Genomic DNA, 24977 nt, shown 5'->3' on the forward strand with positions numbered 1-24977 from the left:
CACCAACCATGCTGGACTTTATATAATCTTACCAAACTTTACTGACAACTTAGCAGTGCTACTCTAGGTCACTGACCTATTTTCCTACAATACCGTTGTGGGGTTCTGCTTTTGTGTTACTATAACAGTGCGTTAAACATAGACATTGTGAAAGATTGTGTTTCAAATGAAGTCTTAGAGATACAACAACAAACGAACAAAAACACCCGCATTGCCTGTTTTTACGTTACTAGTTATTATAGGAGAGAGAGAAAAAATGTAATGTAAACCACCATTACGAAGAGTTGCAGGAACTGTTTTTGTTAAAATACATGTGCTCATTTTTTATTCCCTTCTGGCTACATGTAGTTGTGCAGTTTATTTTCCTCCTGCTGTTCCTGCTTCCATCATTGCAGGAGCGAAACACATGATGTAATCGCTAGACCCAAAGTTGCAACGTCAGATCACCCCACTCTGATTCTGAGCTTCTCATTGGACGGTTTTACTGGTTCTACAGGAGGAGTCGCTAATTCGAGTCAAACAAGCTTGGCTGTCGCTAAGCGCACGCCCCACACGATTATGATTGGCTATTGGTGGCAAGCCCACAATAAATATGTCCATGCTGTATACAAAGAGAAATAAATATATTTATTTATAATCAATATTATAAAAGATATTCAGAACTGTATTAAGCTGCTCTGGAATCAGAACTTAACTCGTTTATGCTGTAATTAGCTTTTTTTACATACCCATCAAATGTAACCATATAAATATTTTCTAGCCACGGCATCACTTCTTCGATTACTGCAATTATTTGTTGTTTTTTGTACATTATCTGATTTTTGTGTGTAAATTGTGTTAGATCATGGCCGTATACTCCACATGCCCTCACTCATTTACTCAAACAATCAAAACAAGCCTGAGAAACAGGGACGTGGGAATCTAGTTCAAAGGAGGGTGATTGGCTGGCGCAACTGTCAATCATCATCGGTTGGATGGGTTTCTCTGGCTACCGCTGTAAGCACGTTAGTAGTGAATGAGCGTCGGTGTTTGGCTTGGTTAGACAAGTTTCCCAGGATGATGATGGGGCTAGTAGTGAGCAGTTAGTTGACACAAAAGTTAAAAATTAAGAAAAGTTGCAGCTCGCGTTGTGCATGTGACGAAAGGACAGGGATCTTGGTCCTTTTGTCAAATGTAAGGACTCAGAAGTTTCCGATTTCTCCGACAGTCAGTCAAGTCTACACTGGAAAGCCCAGACACGACAGTAAAGATGAACAGCCTGTCTTTTGACGATCATTCGTTGGATAATCTGGATCCAACACTGTCGCTTAACGACCCCAGTGATATTGATACGGCCCTCCTAAGCGACATTGATGGTAAGAAAATATAATGGTTGCTGCTGGCTTAAAACAGTTGCTAAAACCGGCAACGCCGTACGTGTTATCATTCCTTTTCGTATCAATTCTTTAAGTGTTCTGCATGTAATAATCACACTAACAACATCACTTACAACGACATTCGATACAAAGACAAAAAATAAAAAAGCTTTTAAAAGCTGAGAGCTAGCTTTCACCATCCACTGTTAGCTACATGCTAACTATCAGTGAGCAAGTATATGGAGGCTAGCCGGAAGTGATATTTGGGATGTTTTGTTAGTAATTTATAACGACGATTCTTGCAATATCAGAAGTCGTCTGTGTGTCTTACTGTGCAATAAAAAAATAGAAGCGCATTTCATGAGGCGAATATGTGACACTAACGTACAGCTAGCTTCGTGTGCGCCCCGCCCCCAGCGTGCTCCATAGACCGGGGTTACTGTCGTTCATTCCTCTCTTTTTGGGTTCACAGAGCCTCACTTGACCGATTTGACAAATATAATGCATTTATGTATGCCAAATTAATCGGTTGAAAACTAATCTACCCATGTGCTCTGTGGACGACTTTATTTTTTTTCTTGCGAATATAGTGCTATCCACGTGCCCGTTTTTGCAAAAAACAAACAGCATATATAGTATGATTCATATATAAAATTCGTGCAACAATTTAAGCCTTCCATCGAAATGACAAGAGCATTTCGAGTATTGTTAAGATTTTGAGTTTTCTGTTAGTCTTCCTAAATTGGCCAGTATGTGTTTTATGATAGGGGGCGACGTGTAAATAAGATAACACGCACTGCGTAAACAGTGTTCATATCCTGCGGCCGTGCTCTCCATCTCCCTGACTTTGACCGACAGTAACCCTCTGTGACACTGCTCGTTGGTAACCTCACACTCATTGCCACAGGCAGCTCTCCCTCTCTTTTCCTGTCTTGGGCTGATCGGCATAGCAAGTCTCCGAGATGCGCTCTGATTGGCCAAGAGCGATCACCTCATACACAACACTGCTTCACAAATCCAGGCTGCTCGTTTTTTCTTTTTTTGTACTGCAGACACAACATGAACTCAGAATCACTTAACAGAGAAATTAAACGCGGTCAACTGTCCTTGTAAAAAATGCTGTGAAAATTATTTCAGTGTCTTATGTCTTTCAAGAGCACACTGCTTCCTAGAATAAAAAATGATTAGTGAACACGTGCCATCTCACTTTTTTTCATGTAAAGTTTTTTTTTGTCAGTTTTAAATCTTTGTAATTAGCAAATCTTCTGGAAAAGATACATATTAAAATGTTTTATATCTTTTAGATCATGCTAATGAAAACCTACAAGTCCATATGTGCACGAGCACAAATGAAGATTAATAACTCATTAATAATATACCACTTGGATTCTTGGACCTACAGCTGCACGCACATGATGAATGGCTTGATAAACTTAAAGTGTGAAATGTACTGTATACCTGTACCCGGTATTTCTTGCTGTGTTTTCTAATGCAACAAGAGGCAGTCTTTCTTGTAAAGTGTGTTTTTTAAACTGCGTAAGACACCCTATCTCCTGCTTAGGATGTTTTAAAGTAGTTTTCTAGTAATTTTTTGAGTGTTAATGGAAAATGTGATGAAACAAAACAAAATTTAGTTTTTAGCAATTTGAAACCGCTGTAGTCATAAGTACATGTGATGTACTACATTTACAGTCATGTGAAAAAGAATGGACTCTATAAAAGCAGAAGTTTTTCTGGTTCGCAGTACATGGGTTTGTGGAAGTCCCAAATTCACCTCACGGTCAGAGAAACCTCAAAAAAACACATGAGCTACATAATCTACAGCATATTAAATGTTAACATTAATGACAGTAAAGTTAGAAAGAGACTGAACACAAATATGGGTTCAATTTTAAAAAGCACATGCAGGAGCAAAGTTGCAGCTAAACAAACCAGAACACTTTTAGAGCAATAATTCATAATGCACAACATCACACAGCATATCTGTATAAACACCTAATATCAACTGTTAAGCATAGCGATGGAATGGTGATGACTTGGGGGTTGTTTTTGCGGCCACAGGACTCGGGAACCCTGCATTGATTGAGTTGACCATGAACTCCTCCGTGTTTCAAAGTATTCTAGAGTTAAGTGTGAGGCCATCTATCCTATAGCTGATGCTTGGCCGAAATTGTGTCATGCAACAGGACAATGCTCCCAAGCACAGCAGCAAATGTACAAGATAGTGGCTGAAAAAGGAAACAGTCAAGGTCTTGCAGTGACCCAGTTGAGGTCCAGACATCAACGCAGTAAGAAAATGCCGCGGGGAGACTTTAACCCTCTCCAGGCAGGCGTTGCCGATTTGCAACAGTTAAAAACTAACAACCTGATTACCCCACATACATATTTTATGAGGTTTTTTTTACTCAGAAGTACCACTGCAGGACTTGGTTGTGCATTAGCAACAAAAAGTTTAATTTGAGCCTGAGAGGGTTAAAAGAGCTGTGCATGAACGAATGCCTGCAAAGGTCTGAACTAAAGCAAACGCTGTTAAGAAGAGTGGGCCAAAATTCCACCACAGCAATGTGGGAGACTGATAAAGTCAAATGGAAAACAGTCACTTCAAGTTATTATTGCTGCTAAAGTTGGTTTGATAATATGATGACTCATTAGTTAAACATTTTTTATTTATTTATTTTTTCACAGGACTGCATAAAGCCCCGTTAAAACCTTCTTTTTAACGCAACTTTGTTTGTTGCCATTTAGCTTTTTTTACCCAATACCAACACACACTTCAAGGGTTTGCTTCTTTCTATTTGAGCATCACATTGGCCTTATCCATTTTTATGCATTCCCACTCTACACTGCAATTATATATTAATAATAATACTTAGATATATGGTTACTTGCGTTTTTATTTTCTTTAGCATGACTGAAATTGTTGCCAGTGATGTTTGATCATAAACAGTCACATTACATGTGGGTTGATTAATTGGCAATTAAAGTGCAGTTTGCTACTGAAATGGATAGTAATTCAATCTCTAAACAAGTTTTCTTGAGAAATTTACAGTTCCTATAGATTTGATCTTGGTCCATATTTAATTGTTTAAAGCTGGCAAATTGCTATAAATTTTCTACTTGAACAATAACATTCACAGTGGCTGTGATTTTGTCTTCCTGTTTAGACATGCTCCAGCTCATCAACAACCAGGACATGGAGTTTGGAGGACTCTTTGATGCCCCTCCATACACCACGGCTCCTCCCATGCAAGAGATTCATGGTTTGACTCAGACCATCACCTCAGCCTCCCCCCCAACCACCACTACCACACCTCCATCTTCATCTTCCATCCTAAGCAGTAACCCCCATCTGGATGCACTGCTGGGCCCTCCTATTACTCGTAGCTCGTCCACCCCAGACAAAGCCTTCCAGCCTCCCACCTTCCAGCAGTCTCCCCTGGCCCAGGTACCCAGCTCCACCCAGAGGCAGCAGCCGTCCTCCCCACAACAAGCTCAAAGCATCAGACAGACCCAAGTGGAGCAACCCCAACCAGTTCTCAGCCCGTCTGCTCCTTCCCAGGCAGCTTCACCTAATGGCTCCCCAGGACCAAACCCAGCATTCAGCTCAACGCCTCAGGCGCTCTTCACCTCTCCTGCACCCCAGACTCCACCAAAGACACAGACACAGCCTCAGGCCCGGACCAACTACAGCAGCCCAAACAGCTACACAGGTAAGCCCTCTCTGATGGTGATGATTAAGTCATAGATTATGTGCGAGTTAGATGGTAGGGGGTAACAAACTGTGCTTTAAAAATAAAACCTTTAAAGGAAAGGATGAAAATAAAACTGTGATGTTATTGTAGTGTGTTTCTTCATATAGAGACAAGTTCCTTGACTTTGCATGTCTGATGTTGGATCGTTCTAATCTAATTCTGTCTGCATCGCTGAACAGCAAGCTTCCTGCTGTCTTTAACTTTTTACAACTTTCATTAACCTGGCTTAACCAGTTTATTTTGTTCTGTAATTTACAGTTAAAGTTCAAGGTTTTTGAACCTTTTTTGTGCAGTGAAAATGACAAACCTCTTGTGTCAGGTATTCAGTGAGGGGGAAAAAATTGGTTATTAAGGAAAATGTTAATATCTAATTTTTGTCAATTGTGATTTGATTAAAATATGTGATGCTAACCTTTCAGTCGTTAGACTTCTTTTCAACAATACATGCACTGCTGTTTTACCGACTTTTCAAATACAAACAAATGGAATCTCATAGAGATACATAACCTCATTTACCAGCGTTATTTTTCTCTAAAGGAAAAAAAGGGAGAATGACAAATTGTCACCTGTGAGGGAAAAAACTCCAAGTGTCTATTTATATTTCTGTTAAATGCCGAGGATGTTTTTAGTGGGTTACATATAGCACATTTGTGTTAACCATGGAATCTAGCAGCTGATACCCAGTGCCCTGCAAGTTTGCTGTTCACGTGCATTGCGTTTATCAGGACACTAGGTTATTCAACCTCGGATGATTTCTAATTAATGTCGTAATCTCACAGACTTTGCTCAGCTGCGTAAGAGTCTGCGAGTGAAATGAAATTTGTGTGTGTGGACAAGATGTGGAACATTGGTGCGTACACAGTAGACAGTCCGCTGCATGTGCATATCTTTATCCATATCTCTTAAAGCTTGGTGGAGATAAGCGAAAGTAGCGGCCATATCATTTGGAGAGTATTGCATTTATAATGAGTCCATAGTTCACCTTTTGCCTACAAAGTCTTAAAACTAATGCAGTTTTGATGAAATTAAGAGTTCAGGTGTTTTGTACTTTTAAAGCTGGCGGTTCTTTTGGAAGCTTAAATGTTGAAATGGGTGTGCTACTAAACCGTTAAATGATCACGGAAATTTTAACACAAACCACCAAATACTTAACATATAAAAATGTTAATTTCAAGTCAGAATTGCTTGGATTTTTCTTCAAATTTTACCTGCGTGATTTAAGTCTGAAGAAGTCTTTTTGGCATCGATGTGTTTTTTTTTTTTTTCTTTTTTTCTAGCTGGCAGTCCCAGCAGTGTGAGCACTCCTGCCACCAGTTTGTCATCCTCACCGCCGAGCATTCAGCCAGTGGCCATTCAGGCTCAGCTCCAAGGGCTGACAACTGCATCTCCTCTCCTGACCACGTCAACAAGCCCTCCAGTTCAAACTGTCGCAGCCCACATACAGCAAGTACCTGTAAGTGTGTGAAGGTGCTCTCTGAGCGAGCCTGGATGGACTTAAAAACAAATGCACTGCAGTCCTCGTTTACGTAAATGAATTTTCGGTGCATCTATCTGCCCTGGTGTCCTCAGGTGTTGCTTCAGCCGCAGTTCATCAAGGCCGAGAGTCTACTGCTGACCACTTTGAAGCCTGACCCCTGCATGGTCACTACTGTAGCTTCTCCCACGTCCCTGGCCACCACCACCCCAGCACAGAGCACTTCGCTGCAGGTAGATGCACAATATGAACTCAAACCTAATACTGAAGTCACACAGTGCACCGCTGTCGAGTTTACACCCATGCTGTTAACCCTGGCACTTACATCATCCTGTTTTCTCAGGCATTCATGGGTGGGGGTACTTTCCTGACTACAGTGCCTGTCATGGTGGATGCTGAAAAGCTTCCCATCAACCGAATCGCTATCAGTGGTAAGCCGGCTGGCCAGCCACACAAAGGGGAGAAGCGCACGGCCCACAACGCTATTGAGAAGCGGTACCGCTCCTCCATCAATGACAAAATCATGGAGCTGAAAGACTTGGTGGCTGGCACTGATGCTAAAGTAAGAAGCACGTATTTACAAGCATCCCACGCTTTTTATGCCATATTCTTTTTTTTTTTTTTTTTTTTTTGTCCACTTTCATGAACAGCAGAGGTCTAATAATTCGGTTGGTCTTTTTCTTTCATTTCTAGCTCAATAAATCTGCAGTACTGAGGAAAGCCATCGACTACATCCGTTACCTGCAGCAGACTAACCAGAAGCTCAAACAAGAGAACATGGCTCTTAAAATGGCAGCCCAGAAAAACAGTATGTGCTTAAAATGCTCTCTTTTCTTTATTCGTCAACAGCCTCCTGGCATTTTATTTCAATTTCTTGAAAGTCAATCATTCCGGTAACCTTTAACAACAATGACTGCTGATTTTTTATTTTTTTTTAAATCCTGAAAAGACAAATATAAAATGAAATGAAATGAAGTGTATTGTAGGGTTTTCTTTTCTTTTGTACCCTTGATTGACCCTCTAACTACTTCCTTCATCTTTTTTTTTTTAAACCCCTTTTCTACAGAGTCTCTTAAGGACCTGGTTGCCATGGAGGTGGATGGACAGGCTGATGTGAAGAGCGAGCTGCCCACCCCGCCAGCCTCAGACGTGGGTTCCCCAACTTCCTTCTCTCACTGTGGCAGTGACTCAGAACCTGACAGTCCAATGGGAGAGGACACAAAGGTATGCAGAGCTCATTTAAACTAAACATATGAGATGAGGGTTCGGGATAGAGATGCAAGGACAGATGGTTTGTTCCCATTAGGTTTGCGTTTGAATGAAAGTTAGGACTCTGTAAAATATATATTTGAAAAATCAGAATTTGCAAATCATTCAAATCCTGCATTGACATGAAAATGATGCAAAGAAAACATTTCAAATTTTGAAAGTTTTCTTTCTTATTTTGAATTCGATGCCAGCAAACGCAAAGCGTTTAAAGACAAATGTAGGTACACCGGCATGTTTCCCGCTGGTTTGCGTCACCTTTAAGCAGGCGTGAGGGAACCGTGGAGACCAGTTGCTGTAGTTCTGAAAGCACAATCTTTTTCTGTGCTTGCTTGATATAGGATTTCAGCTGCTCAGCAGTCTGAACATTTGGCACATTGTGAAAGGAAAAACACAACAACGGACGCCTCTGTGGGTGACAGCCCTGTCAGAATGCAGGCAGGTCCGTTTAGCTGCCAGGCTCTCTGCAGATGGATGCATGCGATCTGGTAGTGTGCTGGCAAAGTGGCCAAGGCCTTCATTTAAAAAAAAGACATTGTCTTGATAGTAGCATATGTTAGTGTTAATGGTGCCCTTTATAAGATGGGCAGCTGCTGTGAATAAATGTTTAGAATAGTTTTTTTTCTGGATTTATGGATGCAAGGACAGCAGCACAGCACTGGTTAGTGGACTCATTTGAGCCCTTGCAGTGAATTGATGGGTTGGGAATGAAAATTAAGATACATTAAATTGTTGGAAGTATTTGTCCACACAGTTCTTCACACTGTGATGAATCCCTAACAGTTTTTTTTCCATAGACTGCTTTAATGATTTGCATATTCTCAAAATAGAAGATGAGATATGGCTAACTGAAACTAGCTAAAACCTGTTTTTGCTGTGCTTTGTTTATTCCTTTAGGCATATGGTGCCATCTGTATGGGATTTTTTTTTTTTTTTTTTGTTTATTGGAACAACAAGCCTTGGTTACCTTTCACATTTGAATAGATACAGATACCTGCACCTGGGCTTTGGTACTGTTTTTCGGTATTTTACTCATTGTGACATAATAAATCCAAGATTTCTCTTACAAAAATAAGTCCAAACTTCTCACTTGAAACATTTTATTTAATGCTTTGGTCGCTGTCTGGCAGTGAACACCGGGTTCGGACAGTCTCGGTCGTTGTGTCCTTGGGCAAGACACTTCACCTACCGCCTACTGGTGATGGCCAGAGGGGCCGATGGCGCGATATGGCAGCCTCGCTTCTGTCAGTCTGCCCCAGGGCAGCTGTGGCTACAACTGTAGCTTGCCTCCACCAGTGTGTGAATGTGAGAGTGAATGAATAGTGGTATTGTAAAGCACTTTAAGGGTCTCGAAAAGCGCTATATAAATGCAATCCATTATTATCATTATTATTATTATAACACATTTAATATTAATTCTAAGCTATAATTAGTTGCGATTATCTACCAATGCTTTGGATATACAATCTCACATGACGTGCATGTTTACCGTAAACTGCACGTGAGTTAAAATGTCAAACAACACAGTGAAAAAAGTCCTGGTTCTTTTTGCGTGCAACGTGTCCGACTTACTAATTAATTACCTGACGGAGATTTTTCATCATCGTCATCATCCATTGGTTCACACTCTTGTACACTGGTGACAGATGTGCTAAATTAAGCTGCAGTGATTGTGAATTTGGTTTTCGGGCTATCAGATCTGGTGCATTCTTCGAGCTGTGTTTTGTGTTTGACCAGGTGTTTCCTCAGATTAGATGCATTGCCGTTTCCAGCTTTGCATTTTGCACTACAAACGTGGGAGAGAACATTGTCTGTGCCGAGCTCTGAAAGTGTGAGCTCGCCTGAGTCTGTTTTTGGCTCGTCACACCGCCATTGCCTTGCGTGTGTGCTTGCCGGAGTGACGTCACGGCAGGAGTGACGTCACACGGACTCGGCCTATTTCTTCCTTTAACCCAAATGTGCTCTGGTGATAAAATTTGGCATCAGCTGATTTTTGTGAATTGGAGTTTGGTCGGTGCCATGGTGACGGCTTAAAGCACCTCAAAGAAAACCTTGCTAAACTTCCTTCACAGGCGCTCCCATGAGCAACCTAGGAAACTGTTACCAACAGAAACCTTGACCACACTGCAACTGTCAGTCTTAATGGACAAAAAAAAATACAAACGTGATTCTTTTGGCTGCGAAAAAATTCTCCATGAACACCCATGATGCTTGACAGCTTGTGTACAGCGCTCAACTATTAATCAACCACTATAACACCTCAAAAATGTAATTACTCATACTTTTTGTCAGATTGATGTTGCTGCCTGAATTAATAAACTGAATAATCACAAATGTGTCCTTCTGGTTTCTCTCGTGTGTCAGCCAAATATAGGCACGCCGGATCAGTCGACAGCAGGTGGCAGTGCCATTGGCATGTTGGACCGTTCCCGTATGGCGTTGTGCGCCTTTACCTTTCTCTTCCTCTCCCTCAACCCTTTGGCTGCTCTGTTCTGTTCATCGGGTAGCAGCTCATCTGGAAATACTGAAGCTGTAAGCACCCATCATGCGGGCAGGACCGTCCTGGGTGTGGATGTCGCAGGTACAGAGTGGGGAAAATGCTGGGAGGGAGACAGATGGCAGTGATTCAAATTTCACATAATTAGCTCTCAATAAATAGATTTTCTTTGCAGTTAAATGACACTCTCTGTGTTCTTTATAGCTGACTCATGGGGCTGGATGGATTGGATGCTCCCGACTATACTGGTGTGGCTACTGAATGGTATTCTGGTATCAGGAGTTCTAATACGGCTGTTGGTGTATGGAGAACCTGTAACCAGACCACATTCTGGATCATCCGTCTTGTTCTGGAGGCATCGCAAACAGGCTGACCTGGACCTGGCAAGAGTATGCTTCTTTTTTTTTTTTTTTGACCATATTTAAATTAGAAATCCTTCTGAACTCTCACAGAATCTATAAAGTCGCTCTTTGTCTGTTTTCTCTCACTATTTATCTTTTACACTTCACAGGGAGATTTTGCTCAAGCCAGTCACAACCTGTGGACTTGTCTGAAGGCTCTCGGTCGCCCCTTACCCACTTCCCAGTTGGACTTGGCCTGCGCAGCGCTCTGGTCTTTGCTAAGATTCTGCCTCCAGCGTCTATGGGTTGGCCGCTGGCTAGCTGCCAGGGCAGGAGGGCTGCGATCTGATCGCCCCCTGCAGGAGGATGCCTGCAAAAGCAGTCGTGATGCCGCCCTGGTTTACCACCGCTTGCACCAGCTTCACATGACAGGTTGGTCACCATAAGAGTCCCGTTTTTAGATCAGATCAGTGTCACATGCTGGACATTAGGAGGTGAATTGTCATTCATTTCAAAGCAACTCAGCAACATTTGAAGTAAGGTTTAAAAAGCATTGCAGTCTTTGCTGTGCAAAAAGATTCTGTCTAAAGATAAATTCCAGTTTAAATAATTTTTATGAATATTTAAAAAAAAAACTGTAATTGTTTTCTTGTCTTCGATCTGTGCCTGCAGGTAAACTGAATGGCAGCCACCTCTCAGCAGTGCACATGTCTTTAAGTGCAGTGAACCTTGCAGAGTGTTCTGGCTCATGCCTGCCTGTGGCCTCGCTGGCTGAGATCTATGTTTCTGCGGCTCTACGAGTCAAAGCCAGTTTGCCGAGGGTTCTGCATTTCACCTCTGTGAGTCCCTGTTGTTTGCACAAGCATACGCGTCTTGCTCAGTCATTTATAAGCAGTGTTTTTACCCCGACTCTGTTTCTTTTGTGCTCACATGATGTAACAACAACCAGTTTTGAGTTGACATTTTGTTTAATTTATCTTTCATGGTTAATAAACATTCACTGAGGTGATTAAAGATCCTGCGATCTGTCCCAACGTGAAATATTTTAAACTACACCAAACCAAAACCTTTTTTTTCCCTTCTTTTGACAGCGTGTGTTCCTGAGCAGTGCTCGTCAAGCATGCCTATCTTCCAGCGGCAGTGTCCCCCCAGCCATGCAGTGGCTTTGTCACCCACTAGGTCACCGCTTCTTCGTGGATGGGGACTGGGCTATTCGCAGCACCCCTAAAGAAAGCATCTACAGCCAAGCTGGCAACACTGGTCAGTGAAAGCAAAGGTTTGCACTCAGTGTATAACTGTGTTTTTACAATACCTAATTTGGAATCCTCTTGCAGTGGATCCTCTGGCTCAGGTGACTCAGGCATTTAGAGAACACCTCCTGGAAAAGGCTCTGTACTGTGTGGCCCAGCCTCGTGGAGAGAAAAATACAAGTCCGGGAGACGGGTGAGAAATCAAGACGCGCTTTCATATAATCGATTCTTGTAGCTTGTGGTTCGTTTGCTTTTCTTGGCAACAAGTTACGGTTTACTTCTCATAGAGTCGCCAACATACAAAGAAATTAATGAGGATAATAAACGCTGAATTAAATTTGGTATTTAAAAAAACCCTTTTGTAGGTATTTTTTATTTTAACGATTTGTGGGGCAAAATAACCATTCATTGTGTGTGCGTGTATGTGTGTGTCCTCAGCGAGTATGCCGATGCCCTGGAATATCTCCAGCTGTTGATTAGTGCTTCAGATGCGGCTGGTGCCACCTCACAGTCCTTTGCTATTGGGTCCAACATGGCAACTGTCACAGGTATGGCTGTGGAAACTGTCGTTTCTGTTTGCGGTCTCATTTGTATTGAAAAGTAATCTTTGACAGTGTATCTTCAGTGCTAAAAACATTAGTGATCACTAATGGTACCGACTTTTTAATCTGGTTAAAATTTGCTTTTAGAAAAATCAGAACTTGCCTCTAAATGTTTCTGTTGCTTAAGTACATCAAGCAGTTCCACGTCTAGATGCGTACTCCTTACTTCACTGCTACTTACCTTTTTTGAAATAATTGCATTAGCCTTCTCTGCACACTGCTCTTTCTTTACTGCGCGTGCAGAATAAGAAGCTGTGTGACAAAGTTCATTTTTACACTACAGAGATCAAGTAGCTTGATTTCCCTTTGACTTCCATCCTCCCACCGCTTTCCTTTGTCCTTACTGATCACTGATCTGAGCGAGAGAGGGCTAGGTGAAAGGGAGGCATTCGCTAGATTGCTTCATCTATCTTCAGCACTGTCAAATTGGTGATCACCTTGAGAGGAAGGAGGGAGCGGGAGGGATGAGAGACTGTGCGGGGATTTTAATAGGAGACTTTTCTTGGCAGAGCCTCAGGTTACTCGCTACATGTTTTAGAAGTCTGTGTGTGTTGCCCTGTGTTAAATGGAGTACTTTTTCCTTGTGAGGGAGTCGTCAAAATCCTCCAGGGTAGAAACAGATTGATTCAGAGGTCAAAATGCAGACAGCAGCTGTCTGCACGGGTGCACCGCCATGCATGCTAAATGTGAAAGTGGACACTCTGGGATTTAAATATCTGCATGTTTGTTTCTGTCTGAGGGTGTCTCAGCTTTGACTGTTTTTCCTCTGATATCCAGGCTGTGACCCTCATTCCAAGTGGTGGTCCTCAATCACTGTGGTGATCATCAACTGGCTCCAAGGAGATGATGCCGCAGCAGAGAGACTGTATCCGACTGTTGAGCACCTGCCCCGCAGTCTGCAGAACGCAGAGTAAGTTAGACGTATAAAGATGTGAATTTGGAACTTTGCCCTGCAAATGCCAGGCTAAGGACACACACCCACCCACCCTCAAACACTTGCACCACTTTAACCTGTGTCCTTTGTCTGTTGCCCGCCCACCACTCTCTTTCTATCAGGAGTCTTCTGCCCAAAGCCTGTCTGAACACATTCAGGGCAGTGCGAGCGCTGCTGTCCAAGCCAGAAAACTGCCAATTGAGTCTGAGCTACAGTGACAAGGCCAGCGCCCTGCTCCGAGACAGCCTCAACCTGGGACCACACTGTCATAGCTCCAGTTTAGACAAGGTACGCACAAAGAAAGGCACAATCTCTTCCAGATTTGTGCACGTAAGTGATGTTTATTACACCTAGGAGGGACATTTCATTAAGGTGGCAACATCTGCACGAGGGAAAAAAATGCACAAGAATACTTAAAGTGTCGGGAATAGTTACATAGTTATAAAGTGATTAAATGATGCACGCACACAGACACGTGCACCTTTGTCACAGTACAAAGCGACACACTTCACCAGACAGCGAATCCCTCACAGCATCTCCACTCTGCGATGCTGCAGTGTCCTACCCTCTGGCACTCAGCAGACGGTGATGCTGGTGGATAGGTAGCTCACAGCGGTGTATGTGCATGGCCAGAGCTGCAGTGCATTGTAGTTGCATTGCATGTGTGTCTCAGCTGAGTGCAATGTACCTGCAGTGCAACACAGAGCTGGGCCACTCACAGCAGAACACACACTCGCGTAGGAGAGGTGGAAAATGTCCTTTAGCGTCGATTAGAGATGCATAACATAACGAAAGTGACTGTTTTAATAATAGCAGCTGAAACTATTTGTAGATTAACGTCCTGAGCAAAATGTGATGGATATTACTTATTTTTATAAACTGGAAGCGGTGTTGTATGACAAACATGCAAACATTTTTTTTTAGTCTAATTCTTGGTGTTTTTCAAAACATGACATATTCATCATACTTCAGTATCCAGTTCTGAGGTCAGTGGAGACTGGGGCTTTTTTTTCTCCCTTTTCTTTTCATTTTTGTTTTTAAGTTGAGAATATTTGAGCACTAAAGCTAATTATTTCTCGCTAGGTTGTCCAGTTGCTGTTGTGCGATCTGCTGCTGGTTATGAGGACAAATGTCTGGCGTCTACAGCAACAAGGGGCCACTCCCACGGGGCAAGGCTCAGCGGGGACCAGCGGCCCTGCGGGCATTCAGCAGGCCTCTCCACCAGAGCTCGTGGGCTTTCAGCAAGACCTCAGCTCGCTACGCAAATTGGCACAGAGTTTCAGACCTGCGATGCGAAGAGTATGTAAAACCTTGTCACCACATTCTGCCTTTTAAGTTTTCCCTTTTGGTTTATGAAAGCTCTGTGCTGGGCCTAATATGAGGGAAGAGTTTGTGCTAAATCTGAAGTTTGTCTCAACTGAAAACTATTTCAGTAGTTGCATACAAAGACACTGGATCTGAGTGCAGCATGCTATCCAAACCAAAACATGTTAAGATGAATCTTAAGATGCTCTTTAATGAAAGTGTAAAACACAAATCTGCTGCATATGTATTGTGAATGAGTGAATTAAAAAGAATAGAATTTCTTCACTTAATAAAGGCACAGAGCAGCACATTGGAAATGGATACAAATATAATCCAGTGCACGTATTTGCAGGCAGTGCAGGGTATATATAATTCTCTGTGAGGTTGGGAGGTGTTGCAGCACACGCACGCACACACACACACACACACACACACACACACACACACACACACACACACACACACACACACACACCCTGAGGCAAGCGTTTAGCAGCATTGTTCACAAGACTTCAAAGTCTCTCAGAGGTAGAGCCGAGCATTATGTGTGAGTCATCATCACTCGCTGTCGTCCCTCCTCCTCCTCCTCTTCTCTCACCTCTCTCTCTCTGCACTCCATCCCTTTCCAGTTGTTTCTCCATGAAGCTACGGCCAGGCTGATGGCGGGGGCCAGTCCCACCCGCACACATCAGCTTCTGGATCGCTCACTGCGGCGCAGAGCAACACCCGGAGCCAAGACAGGTGTGTGTGTGCGTGTGTGTACAATATTATTGTGGATTTGATATTTCATTCAGTCTGCACTGGTGATTCTGTTTTAATAACTCCTGTTGATATTTTTAATTTGGTGAAGTAACAGAGAAAGCTCTGAATATTTATGTCACTCGGTCCTTATCTAATCCGTCTGCTTTGAAAATGTATTTCTTTATTAAGTCTAGTCAAAAAAGGGCCAGCATTTAATAAGTGCAGCTTCTACGTTCTGTGGATGTGATGCTTTTTCTTGACTTATGTTTTATTAAACTAAATATATATCTGTTTGAGACATTCGGAGATCCTCCTGAATTGCTAGAAAACAATTTCTTTACATTATTTTCTAAGGTTCTTTAGAATACTTGATAAATGGATAAACAGGTGAAAAATATATTTTAATATATTTTATACTAAAAGCAATCTATGGATTGTTAGACTTAATTACTTTATTTTATTTTTTTTAGTATTTGCTTTATTTACCATTCATTTAGCTTGTTTTATGGCAGACAGAGAAGCTGGGACATGCTGTTGATTTGTCATTGTGTTTATAAGTGATGGTGGGAGGCTTTTTGGAGAAGGGCAGGCCATTTCAGTTTTCGTTATATATCAGATCAGTGATTAAACTCTGTTTGGCTGTTGCTGGTTAACGACATCAAAAAGTAACTAACTGTTTTTGTTTTTGTGTGTTGTGTGTGTGCAGAGGAGTGTGAGATGCGGCCTGGCCAGCGGGAACAGGCGGAGGCTGTGATGCTGGCATGCCGCTACCTTCCTCCGTCCTTTCTTTCGGCTCCGGGCCAAAGGGTGGGCATGCTGGCCGACGCTGCCCGCACCCTGGAGAAGCTGGGTGACAAGAGGACCCTCCACGACTGCCAGCAAATGATCATAAAACTGGGCAGCGGCACCACCGTCACCAACAGCTAGAGGGGGGGGGGGGTGCTGAGAGACACGCATGGACGTTGTGTACATATATATATATATATATATAAACATCTGTAACATACAAAATCACACAGACAGACAGAAGACCAAACCATACAGTCTCTCTTTGGTGAGCAGCTATCGAACAGATTTGTACAGATTCATATCAAACTGGATTTTCTTCATGCATTGTCCCTCCCATCACCCCAGTCAAACAACAAAGCACTTGTCGAGTTCGCACTCTTGTTGCTGCGGATTATTTAAAAAAACGATTTTCCTCTTGTCAAAATAAAAAAGAATCCCTTGGTGAGAATGTGTTGCAGTGCCACAGTTTGCCCACAAAGAGGAGCTGTCGCGTCCTTCTAATGGAAACTGGAGAGGGTGAGAAGTATGAAAGAGGTTTTTGCCCTGCGTTTACTGGCGTATCCCCACTCGCCCCACTTTTCTTTCTTTCTTTTTTTCCCGATTAGCGGAGAGCTTAGTGGGCTGGAGTGGCGGGCTGCTCTGATTGGTTGCAGAATGAGGCATCTGTGTGTTTGTGGGAGAAAAACGACAACTTGGATTGGTCTGAGCGCGTGGGCTTGTGTGGTGGGAAAGCACTAAACAGTAACTGTCGAGGTAAATAAAAAAAAAAAACAACAACAAAAAAATGCCTCACAAGCTGAGCCCCGTTTCTCTATCTGCACTAAGCCTGTGAGGCTGATTTCAGTGAGATAAGTAATATTATGGCTTTATGAGGTTATTTTCATAGAGGTCGCGTTTTGTTTGTTTTTTTTCCTTCTTGTTTTGATGTGTACATATTTTAATATGTATTTATAATCTTCTGATCTTTGATCAAGCAGTATTTTGCATAAGAAGAGTGATTTAATGCCTGTTTTTCCTTTTTTAATCTTGCTTTATTTTGCAGTTTTAAACTAGGCGCCGCATATCTGGTTATCTTGTGCGGTATCAGGTTAGCGTTGCATACCCGTGCGACTGTCGTAGGCACTGGCTAGTTGTAAATCAACAGCTCAAGCTAAACATGAGCTGTTGGTACAACTTTTTGTAGTTTGTACAACTACAAAAAGTTGTGTATGTCATGCAGAAGGTTTTGAAATAATTAACTTTTTTTCCTTTTGTTCCAAAGAAAACCTGTGAGAAATCTTCTTTCTTTTTTTGTAGCTATAATGTTACTTTCTCTTTCAATTATTGGTTTCTTTCCTAGAGAAAGCACCATGTTTTAATTTTTAAGAGGATTGTTTTGGGGGTTTTTTAACAAATTTTTCGACATGTCCCAGGACCAGTATATTTTTTTTATAGCATGTGACTAATGTGAAAGACTGAAAAACATGGGATTAAGATGACAGTGATGCAACCATGTCTGAAGGTAATGTTGATGTAGACCATTCACTGACATGCTTTCATCTCTTCTATGTTCTTCATCTATTCCTTTTCGTCATGTAAATATTAAAATATTTTGTAAAGAAGAAATGAGCGTTTCCTGTGGTAATTGAAATAACTGTGTAATACGGGTTGAAAAATGATCAATAATTAAAAGTCTTACACTAACCTGAGAGGATGTCTGCATTGTGTCTGGCTGAAATTCTAACTCAGATATGGACTAATGTCAGCAAAGGCTTCAGAAAAATTGAATAATCAATTTTCTTAAATATTGATAGATTAATTATTTAATGACTCTTGACTTTCAGCTGCTCCCTTGCCAAAAGCGGTTGTCCCTGTGGGTAGCTCTCCATTTTTCGGGTTGAGTTTCACGCAGGATTCCCTTCCTGACAAAACCCCAAAGGGGATTTGTGTCTCCAGGTGGAATCGAACCAGTGACCTTAAGCTTGCCAATAAATGTGTTGGAACACGTCATTAGGTGCACCTTCCTAATACTGGGTTAGAACCCCGTTTATTACTTTGTGGCGAATTCAACAAAGTTCCTCTGAGATTTTGGTACATATTGGTGCAATAGCATCACGCAGCTGCTGTAGATTTGTCGAAACATTCGGATACAGTGAACTCGTCACGTTCAAGCAACCAGGTTCATATGATTTGAGCTTTGTGGCACAGTATGTTATCCTGCTGGAAGGACCCATCAGAGTTGGTACACTGTGGTCATAAAGGGCTGGATATGGTCAGCGACAACACTCAGGTAGGCTGTGGTGTTTAAACAATGCGTGGTTGCTGGTAAGGAGCCCAAAGTGTGCCACAAAAATCTCCCCCACACCATTACACCATCACCTAATCATAATTACAAGGAAGGGTGAATTCATGCTGTTTTTGCCTACCAACCAAATGTGACAGAAATTGAGACCCATCAGTCCAGGCATCTGTCGTCCAATTTAGGTGACTCGTGTGAACTGTAGCCTCAGTTTCCTGTTCTTAGCTGACAGGAGTGGCACCCAGTGTGGTCTTCTGCTGCTGTAGCCCATCTCCTTCAAGTTTTGACGTGTTGTGCATTCAGAGACGCTCTTCTGCATAACTTAGTTGTAAGAAGGAGTGATTTGAGTTAGTGTTGCCATCCTATGACTCCTCTGACCCGCAGCGTCAAGAAGACCTTTTCGCCCAGAGAACGGGTGTTTAAACCTTCTGTTTGTGAGGGGCAGCCAATCAGAACAAAGTTGACTTAATTATTGTTTCAGTGAGAGGTTGAGATGATGTTTTGAAATGTGACTGATGCAAAGCTACTCTAGCAGAGTCCAAGAACAAACGTATGGAGCTGAAGATGAGCATTATGGGTCCTGTTAATTATAATAAATAGCAGAATGTTTCTGTATGATTTCTTATCATGTTAAGGATTAGTTGTATTAAAATATGGCTTTTTAAGCATTGTCATTATTCCTCTTTCTAATTTGCGACCTTGAGTGGCCACTCTGCACAGAACCACAATTTACATGTCTTACTGTCAGTGCGTGTTGAGTGAAGACAAAAAGAGCAGGCATTGGTCATAGCAGCATTGAAAGGTGCTGGTATATTTAACATTGGCGTTACAAAAAACATTTCAAACAGAGTGATGCTGTGTCATCAAGTCCAAACAAATAGACATGAAAATCAATAAACGGCATGCTCCCACTTAAGACAAGTGACATTCCCAAAAAAGGTTTTTTTTTTTTTTTTTCATCAATGGATTCTTTTAATAACATTTTATAAGCAATAACATATTCCATTTTATAGAAAATAAACATCTCTAGGAAATACTATACACAATTATATTAGTACATCACATTTTACATTTAAACAGCATCAAATACCTATATACACCATTAAATAATGAGCTTCATAAAAGAGAAAGTTTGGTGTGGCATTTTTGCACTTTCTTTTATGCCCTAATACTTAAATATGTCTCCTTTTGAAAATGACCGGTACTTTAACTGACGCCCCGCATGGGGCATTGTTATATAGCATGGCGGAGTGAAAAGAGGCTACATTTTTCGATACACAAACAGATGGGTGTGTGTGTTTCATGACATCAGGATTGAATGCACGTCTTTCCTCGCGGCTGTGGTGTGCGAAATAATCTCGAAATGTTGTTAACAGGTAATACTTCTTGAACTGTACATAGATATGAAGTGGATGGACTGACTCCCGGTGGGTCCTCTGAGCCCTCGTCTGCAGCTTGTCGAGTGATGATGGTGGTGTCTTCTGTACATACTGACTGTGCGCACAGTTGAAGTAAACTCTTAAACAGAGTTCATATTTTTTTTCTCATTTTCATATATTTATATATATATATTTTAATTTCTGAATAGCACAAAGCCGGACATATACCAAGGGTGACGCAATGATGTTTAGCCATAATGCACATCAAAATACATCTCCGGAGATAAGAGCCTTATATTAAAATACTGCGTCCATTTTTTTTTCTCAACTCTTCAGTATCACAATATTTTGAGCCTGTGAAGCACATCATCATCATCATCATCATCACCATTATCTTGTACGGTTTCCTCATCCTCACCTGTTTCATTTTGTCTCGTTTTAAACACAAACGCACACATTGAGATACATCCAGTGGTTGGCTGCTGTTTTTTTCTTTTCTTTTTTTTTTTTTTGACGCGTGACATCTTGAGTTAGAGAAGCAATTCTTCATACTCCCACAGACACATATGCACAAACACACTGATGGTGTGCTTGGAGAATGACAATTCTATGGTTATCACATACAAACACATGCGCGCACTCTCACACACACACATACACACGCACATATGCACCTGTTGGCCCACAGACAAGGTGGCCAGAGGGATGTCCCTGTCCAATCAGTGTCCGCCGAGTGTCTGAATATGATAGCAACCCATCCGAAGGCAGAACACACACATGCGTTCCTCGCTCTGCATTTCAAACGGGTCCCCATGTGCACTGGCCTTAGGCGCACAGTCTCTAAAGCGCAGCCTACCCTCCTGTTAAACAGTGTCACTGCCTTCTGCCTTGCAGTCAGGGGCTCAGTTGAGAAAGCACATTTCTAGGGCGGCTTCAAGGAGCAGCTGTTCTCTGCAGAGCTGTTTTTCCACTGTTTGTATTGCTCCTAGCTCCACTTCAGCGCTGCCTTTTAACCCTCCCCCAGTCGCGCTGGCTGGCGTGCCTGTTCGTCATCAGTCGTCACCGTGTCTTTAGGAATAGGGAGTGGATTTTGCCTCGCTGGATCGGTGTTGTCTGGCGGAGAGGTGATGGTGTTGGCGATGAAAGTGATACACAGGAATATCTTACAGGTCCTGTGAAGGAAGTGCACAGATGTAAACACAAAGTCAAAAACACAATCGGGATACAAATGTGTGAGGTGTGCCAGAAGTTTTCCTTCCTCGCCCAGAACTCTCGAGCTCTTTTCTCATCATTTCCTGTGACTTGTGAGGCTTTTGTGTGCTCGAATTTAAGCACCTAAATTCTCAAAAGCTGCAGTAAATGTGCAGACAGGTAAACTGCAAGCGTAGGCGTCTTCTGTGCAGATGTTGGTATAATACAATGCTGAAAGGGATTCTGTGCAGATTTGCAGAGTGAAGGCATTAAAGCAAGCTGGCTCTGGTGTGCTGGAGTGGGGAGATGGATGCAGCTGACCAGTGAACCAGCTCGCCTATGAAAGACGCAGCAGGAACACCTCTAAATTGTGCTGGTGTGGTGGTTGAGCACTTTCTTTCCCCCTTCTACTCTTCTGCATCCCCTGGTATCTCTTCCACTGTCTCTCTCTCTCTTTCTCTCTCTCTGAACTGCCAGCTGCCCATCCTTATGCCCTGGATTCAGACCAGCAGCATTGCTCTCTCTGTTTTATCTTTCTACTTTCAATCCTTCTACTTCCCCCCTTCTCCTCCCTCCTTAAAGCCTACCTCTCACTCCTTTTTTTGCTTTTTCCTCTCTGGTACAACTCATTTTCCTTCACACCTTCAGTCCCGCTTGTTTTCTCCCCACCTCTCTATCACAGAGTGTCGCTCCCTTTGCTGCTCGTCTCTCTTGTTGCCCTCTTTTTCTCCTTCTATCTCCGTCTCTTTCAGCCTGCCACTCTCTGATGTAACTGCCCCCATTCGTCTTTTGTTCCCACTCAGTTGCAACACAAAACGCTCTGTTTTTCTCTCTGCCTGTCTGTCTTGCGTTCACTATGTGTATATGTGTGCGAGCTTCCAGGCAACCTGTTAATGAACCTGCGTGGACTCTCACAGTGTGTGTCCGTTAGCACTGGACAATCCACAGCTGCAGGCAGTGCGTTTGTGTGCATTTTTTCCCCCTCAGCCCTAAAAGCAAGTGAACGCAGGCGAAAGGGAGACTTTCCTAGGGGGACCCATGGGTGGGGTGGTTGTGTGCTTGTGTCTGTATGTGTGCGTACGTGTGTCTCTGCTCTTCCCTTTGATTAAGCCGCTCGGCGTAAATTGGCACGGCACAGACCCCCCCCCCACACACACACATGCAGACCTTCAGATCCCTCAGCTGATGACAGCTCTGCCTCAGCCTGCTAACAACAATCTATCCCTCTCTGACTCGCTCTCCTTTTCTCTCCGTTTCTCACACGCTATTTCTGCTGCTTAGACGTGGGAGTTGAGGTGAAGAGAGGAGTGGAGAAGATGACAAAGAACGAGGGAGAATGGGATGAGGAAAGATGAAGGGAGGACGACTGAAAACGGAAAAGGGAGCTCGCAGGAGATGAGGTGAACAGAGTGAGAGACTGGAGGGGGGGGAGAGAGCTGGAACAGCAGGGTAGCAGCGAAGCAAAATAAGGGGAGCGGAGGGGGGAAAAAAGGAGGAAGGGAGAGAAATAATGAGAGAAAGGAGAGCAAGAGAGAGGGAAACGGTGGAGAGAGCATGTGGGGAAGATAGCAGGCAGTGATGGTGGGTGGGGTGTTTTGATCAGCAGCCAGCTTTTCATCCCTGTCAGTCTGCACAGAGGAGAACAGGAAAGGAAGAGGAAAAGAGGAAAGGAGGGAGGGAGGGAGAGATGCAGAGCGGGGAGGGAGGATGGGAGGCTACTGCCACTGCTGCCTCAATGCACCGCTGCTCCCTGCTGAATGTCAGCATCTCTAGCACCCCCTCCCCCTCCACACTCCCTCCCTCATTTGACCTTCCTCCTTTTGCCATGCAAACGCATTGCCACCAGATGGCGTCTGCCCTACAAGGAAGAACTGGACGTGGAGGAGACCATTCGAATGAACTCGGAGAACAGTGACCCTGCAAATGCAGCAGTTTGAAGTCACAGTAGCAGGTGATGGTAATAAAATGAAGGGTGCTCGTTGATGTGGTGATTTTAACTCGCCGAGGTACACTGGGTACACGTTGAATCGGTAGGAAGAGTCTTCATGTGGCAAAGAGAAAATGGTACTTTATGCCAGTCTACAATGAACATCAGCTGTGTTTTTTTCTTTTTTTTCCTCTGCTTTACAGGAACTGACGGTTGTGTTTCCTGTTCAGCACCATATCATCTGTTCAGCCAAGGTGCTGCTGTTTGTTATAGAAATGTGTGAATTCAATTTTTTTTTTTATCCCTGTGCTGAGGAGGTGGATAAAGAGAGGGGCAGGGGATGGTGGGGGGGTGTTGCTGGCGGCGTTGGTGTTAGGATCGGAATGGAAAGGGAGGCCAGGTGAGGAGAAAGAAAAACTGAACTTGTGTGCTTAGGCATATGTGTAAACACTGATATCTGATGTTGCCTGTGAAATGCTGGGGAACTGTTAAACTAACTGTTAAAGCAGGACGAAGTAATAAAGCATGCTTTCACTAGTTTAGTGGGTTTTTTTTCCTTACCTCGTGTTTAGGACATTTGATGGAGAAGTCATCCTCGTGGAATGTGCAGCCTGTGCAGAAAGAGAAAAAGCAAAGAACAACAGAATGAGGTGTGAAATCTCAGATTCACATTTTACTTTGAATAAAAACCATACCAGGAGGCTAATCCTGACAACAACAACAACAACAACAACAACAACAAAACAAACCCACAACTCTCCTCAAAAAGCACAAATGAATGGAAAAAAACTGAGCTAAATAAAAGAGCGATGCAAGCGAGGGAGAGCAACAGAGGAAAGAGGGAGACTGAGTGGATACGTTGCAATGCAGACAGGCAGGCAGGCAGTCAGATATGGCTGGTGCACTCAGCGGGATTAAAAAAGGGCCTCGCTCTGCTCCCTGTGCTGGCTCGGCAGACGTGGCAGACCGTTTAATCCTCGCACTGTACTTCCTTGGCATGAGATAATATAAGGGGGAAACCATGTTACACATATGCTGACACATGGACACTCTCTTGTATTAACAGCAACCACACACGAGCGCTGATGGAAATGCACGTTGGGCAAGTTGTTATAAGGTGTGCATGGCAGTGTTCTGGCAAGCATTTGAAAAGGAAGGCACGAACATGCAGACACACACATGCACGCTCAGCCTCCAGACAGCAGCAGCGTGGATGGATGGAGCCACAGGGGCTGTGGTCAATAATACACACACACACACATACATGCAAGCTCAGCCTCCTCCCTCTATCTCTTCGCTTTCTCCTTTTTGCACACTCCAGGGTTCCACTTTCCTCTCATCATTCCCTGTATTCAAAGCTCCCTTCTTCATTCCCTCTCTCTTTTCCTCTTCTGCTCTGCCCTAACACTCTCAGACATCTCTTCTCGCACTCAATAATGCTACTCCTTGATGCGTTTTTTTCCCCCCTCTCACTCTCATTTAACCACAACCACTTCCCCTGCACTCTCTTTTCATTTTTCCCACCTATTTTTCTGCAATTGTTCCCTCCCAATTGGCCTCTCATCATTCACATTCCCAATTTCCCTCCTCATTTCTCCCTTCTCTTCTTAGCTTTTTCTTGTCTTTTTATCCCCCTGTTGCTCCCTCCCTCTCTCGCTGTGGTCTCTTACCTATCTCTTTGGCGCAGACATAGTGGTATTTATGAGAGCAGCCTCTCCAACAGCAGCTGAGGGACGCCCCCACAATCTGGCACTTGTAGCAGCTCTGGGGTTAGTAAGACAGATGGACATATGGATCAAGACCAGTAAAGAAACAAACAGTTTGACCAACAGAGGCACATTCAGAAAGGGAGAGAAAAGAGGGGAAAATGTTAAAAGTTTTCAGCAATTCTGAAAG

At 43.1% G+C, this 24977-nt stretch overlaps 2 protein-coding genes across 2 annotated transcripts in view; one reads left to right on the plus strand and one right to left on the minus strand.

Annotated features, from left to right (window-relative positions):
- The first annotated feature begins 996 nt into the window (after window positions 1-996).
- Window positions 997-17994, plus strand: srebf1 (sterol regulatory element binding transcription factor 1). Its single transcript, XM_084926112.1, has 19 exons — window positions 997-1355; window positions 4520-5065; window positions 6385-6560; window positions 6677-6814; window positions 6925-7143; window positions 7275-7389; window positions 7648-7805; window positions 10212-10428; window positions 10549-10733; window positions 10856-11117; window positions 11358-11524; window positions 11777-11945; window positions 12020-12128; window positions 12374-12483; window positions 13315-13447; window positions 13594-13759; window positions 14555-14770; window positions 15406-15517; window positions 16224-17994. Exons 1-19 carry the CDS (start codon window positions 1250-1252, stop codon window positions 16442-16444), a joined length of 3525 nt encoding a protein of 1174 aa, XP_084782238.1. The 5' UTR covers window positions 997-1249; the 3' UTR covers window positions 16445-17994.
- Window positions 17995-19368: 1374 nt separating this feature from the next.
- rai1 (retinoic acid induced 1) overlaps window positions 19369-24977 on the minus strand; it is a 52833-nt gene continuing 47224 nt past the window's right edge. The window contains exons 3-5 of the mRNA XM_084926110.1: window positions 24752-24845; window positions 23643-23692; window positions 19369-21135 (exon numbers count right to left, since the gene is read on the minus strand). Of these exons, the coding sequence (XP_084782236.1) occupies window positions 21127-21135; window positions 23643-23692; window positions 24752-24845 (153 nt within the window). The 3' untranslated portion in view covers window positions 19369-21126. The remainder of the gene's footprint in view (window positions 21136-23642; window positions 23693-24751; window positions 24846-24977) is intronic.

This window comes from Perissodus microlepis, chromosome 4, assembly GCF_051167445.1.
Source record: "Perissodus microlepis isolate ML-2025 ecotype Zambia chromosome 4, ASM5116744v1, whole genome shotgun sequence".
Taxonomy (NCBI): Eukaryota; Metazoa; Chordata; class Actinopteri; order Cichliformes; family Cichlidae; genus Perissodus; species Perissodus microlepis.

What these genes read in the sequence shown, in the direction of transcription:
- srebf1 (XM_084926112.1), top strand. Translation starts at nt 1,250, where the DNA reads ATGAACAGCCTGTCTTTTGACGATCATTCGTTGGATAATCTGGATCCA. An exon ending in GGGTTCTGCATTTCACCTCT is followed by an intron (nt 11,525 to 11,776) that starts GTGAGTCCCTGT and finishes TTCTTTTGACAG; the next exon opens with CGTGTGTTCCTGAGCAGTGC. An exon ending in AACACCCGGAGCCAAGACAG is followed by an intron (nt 15,518 to 16,223) that starts GTGTGTGTGTGC and finishes GTGTGTGTGCAG; the next exon opens with AGGAGTGTGAGATGCGGCCT.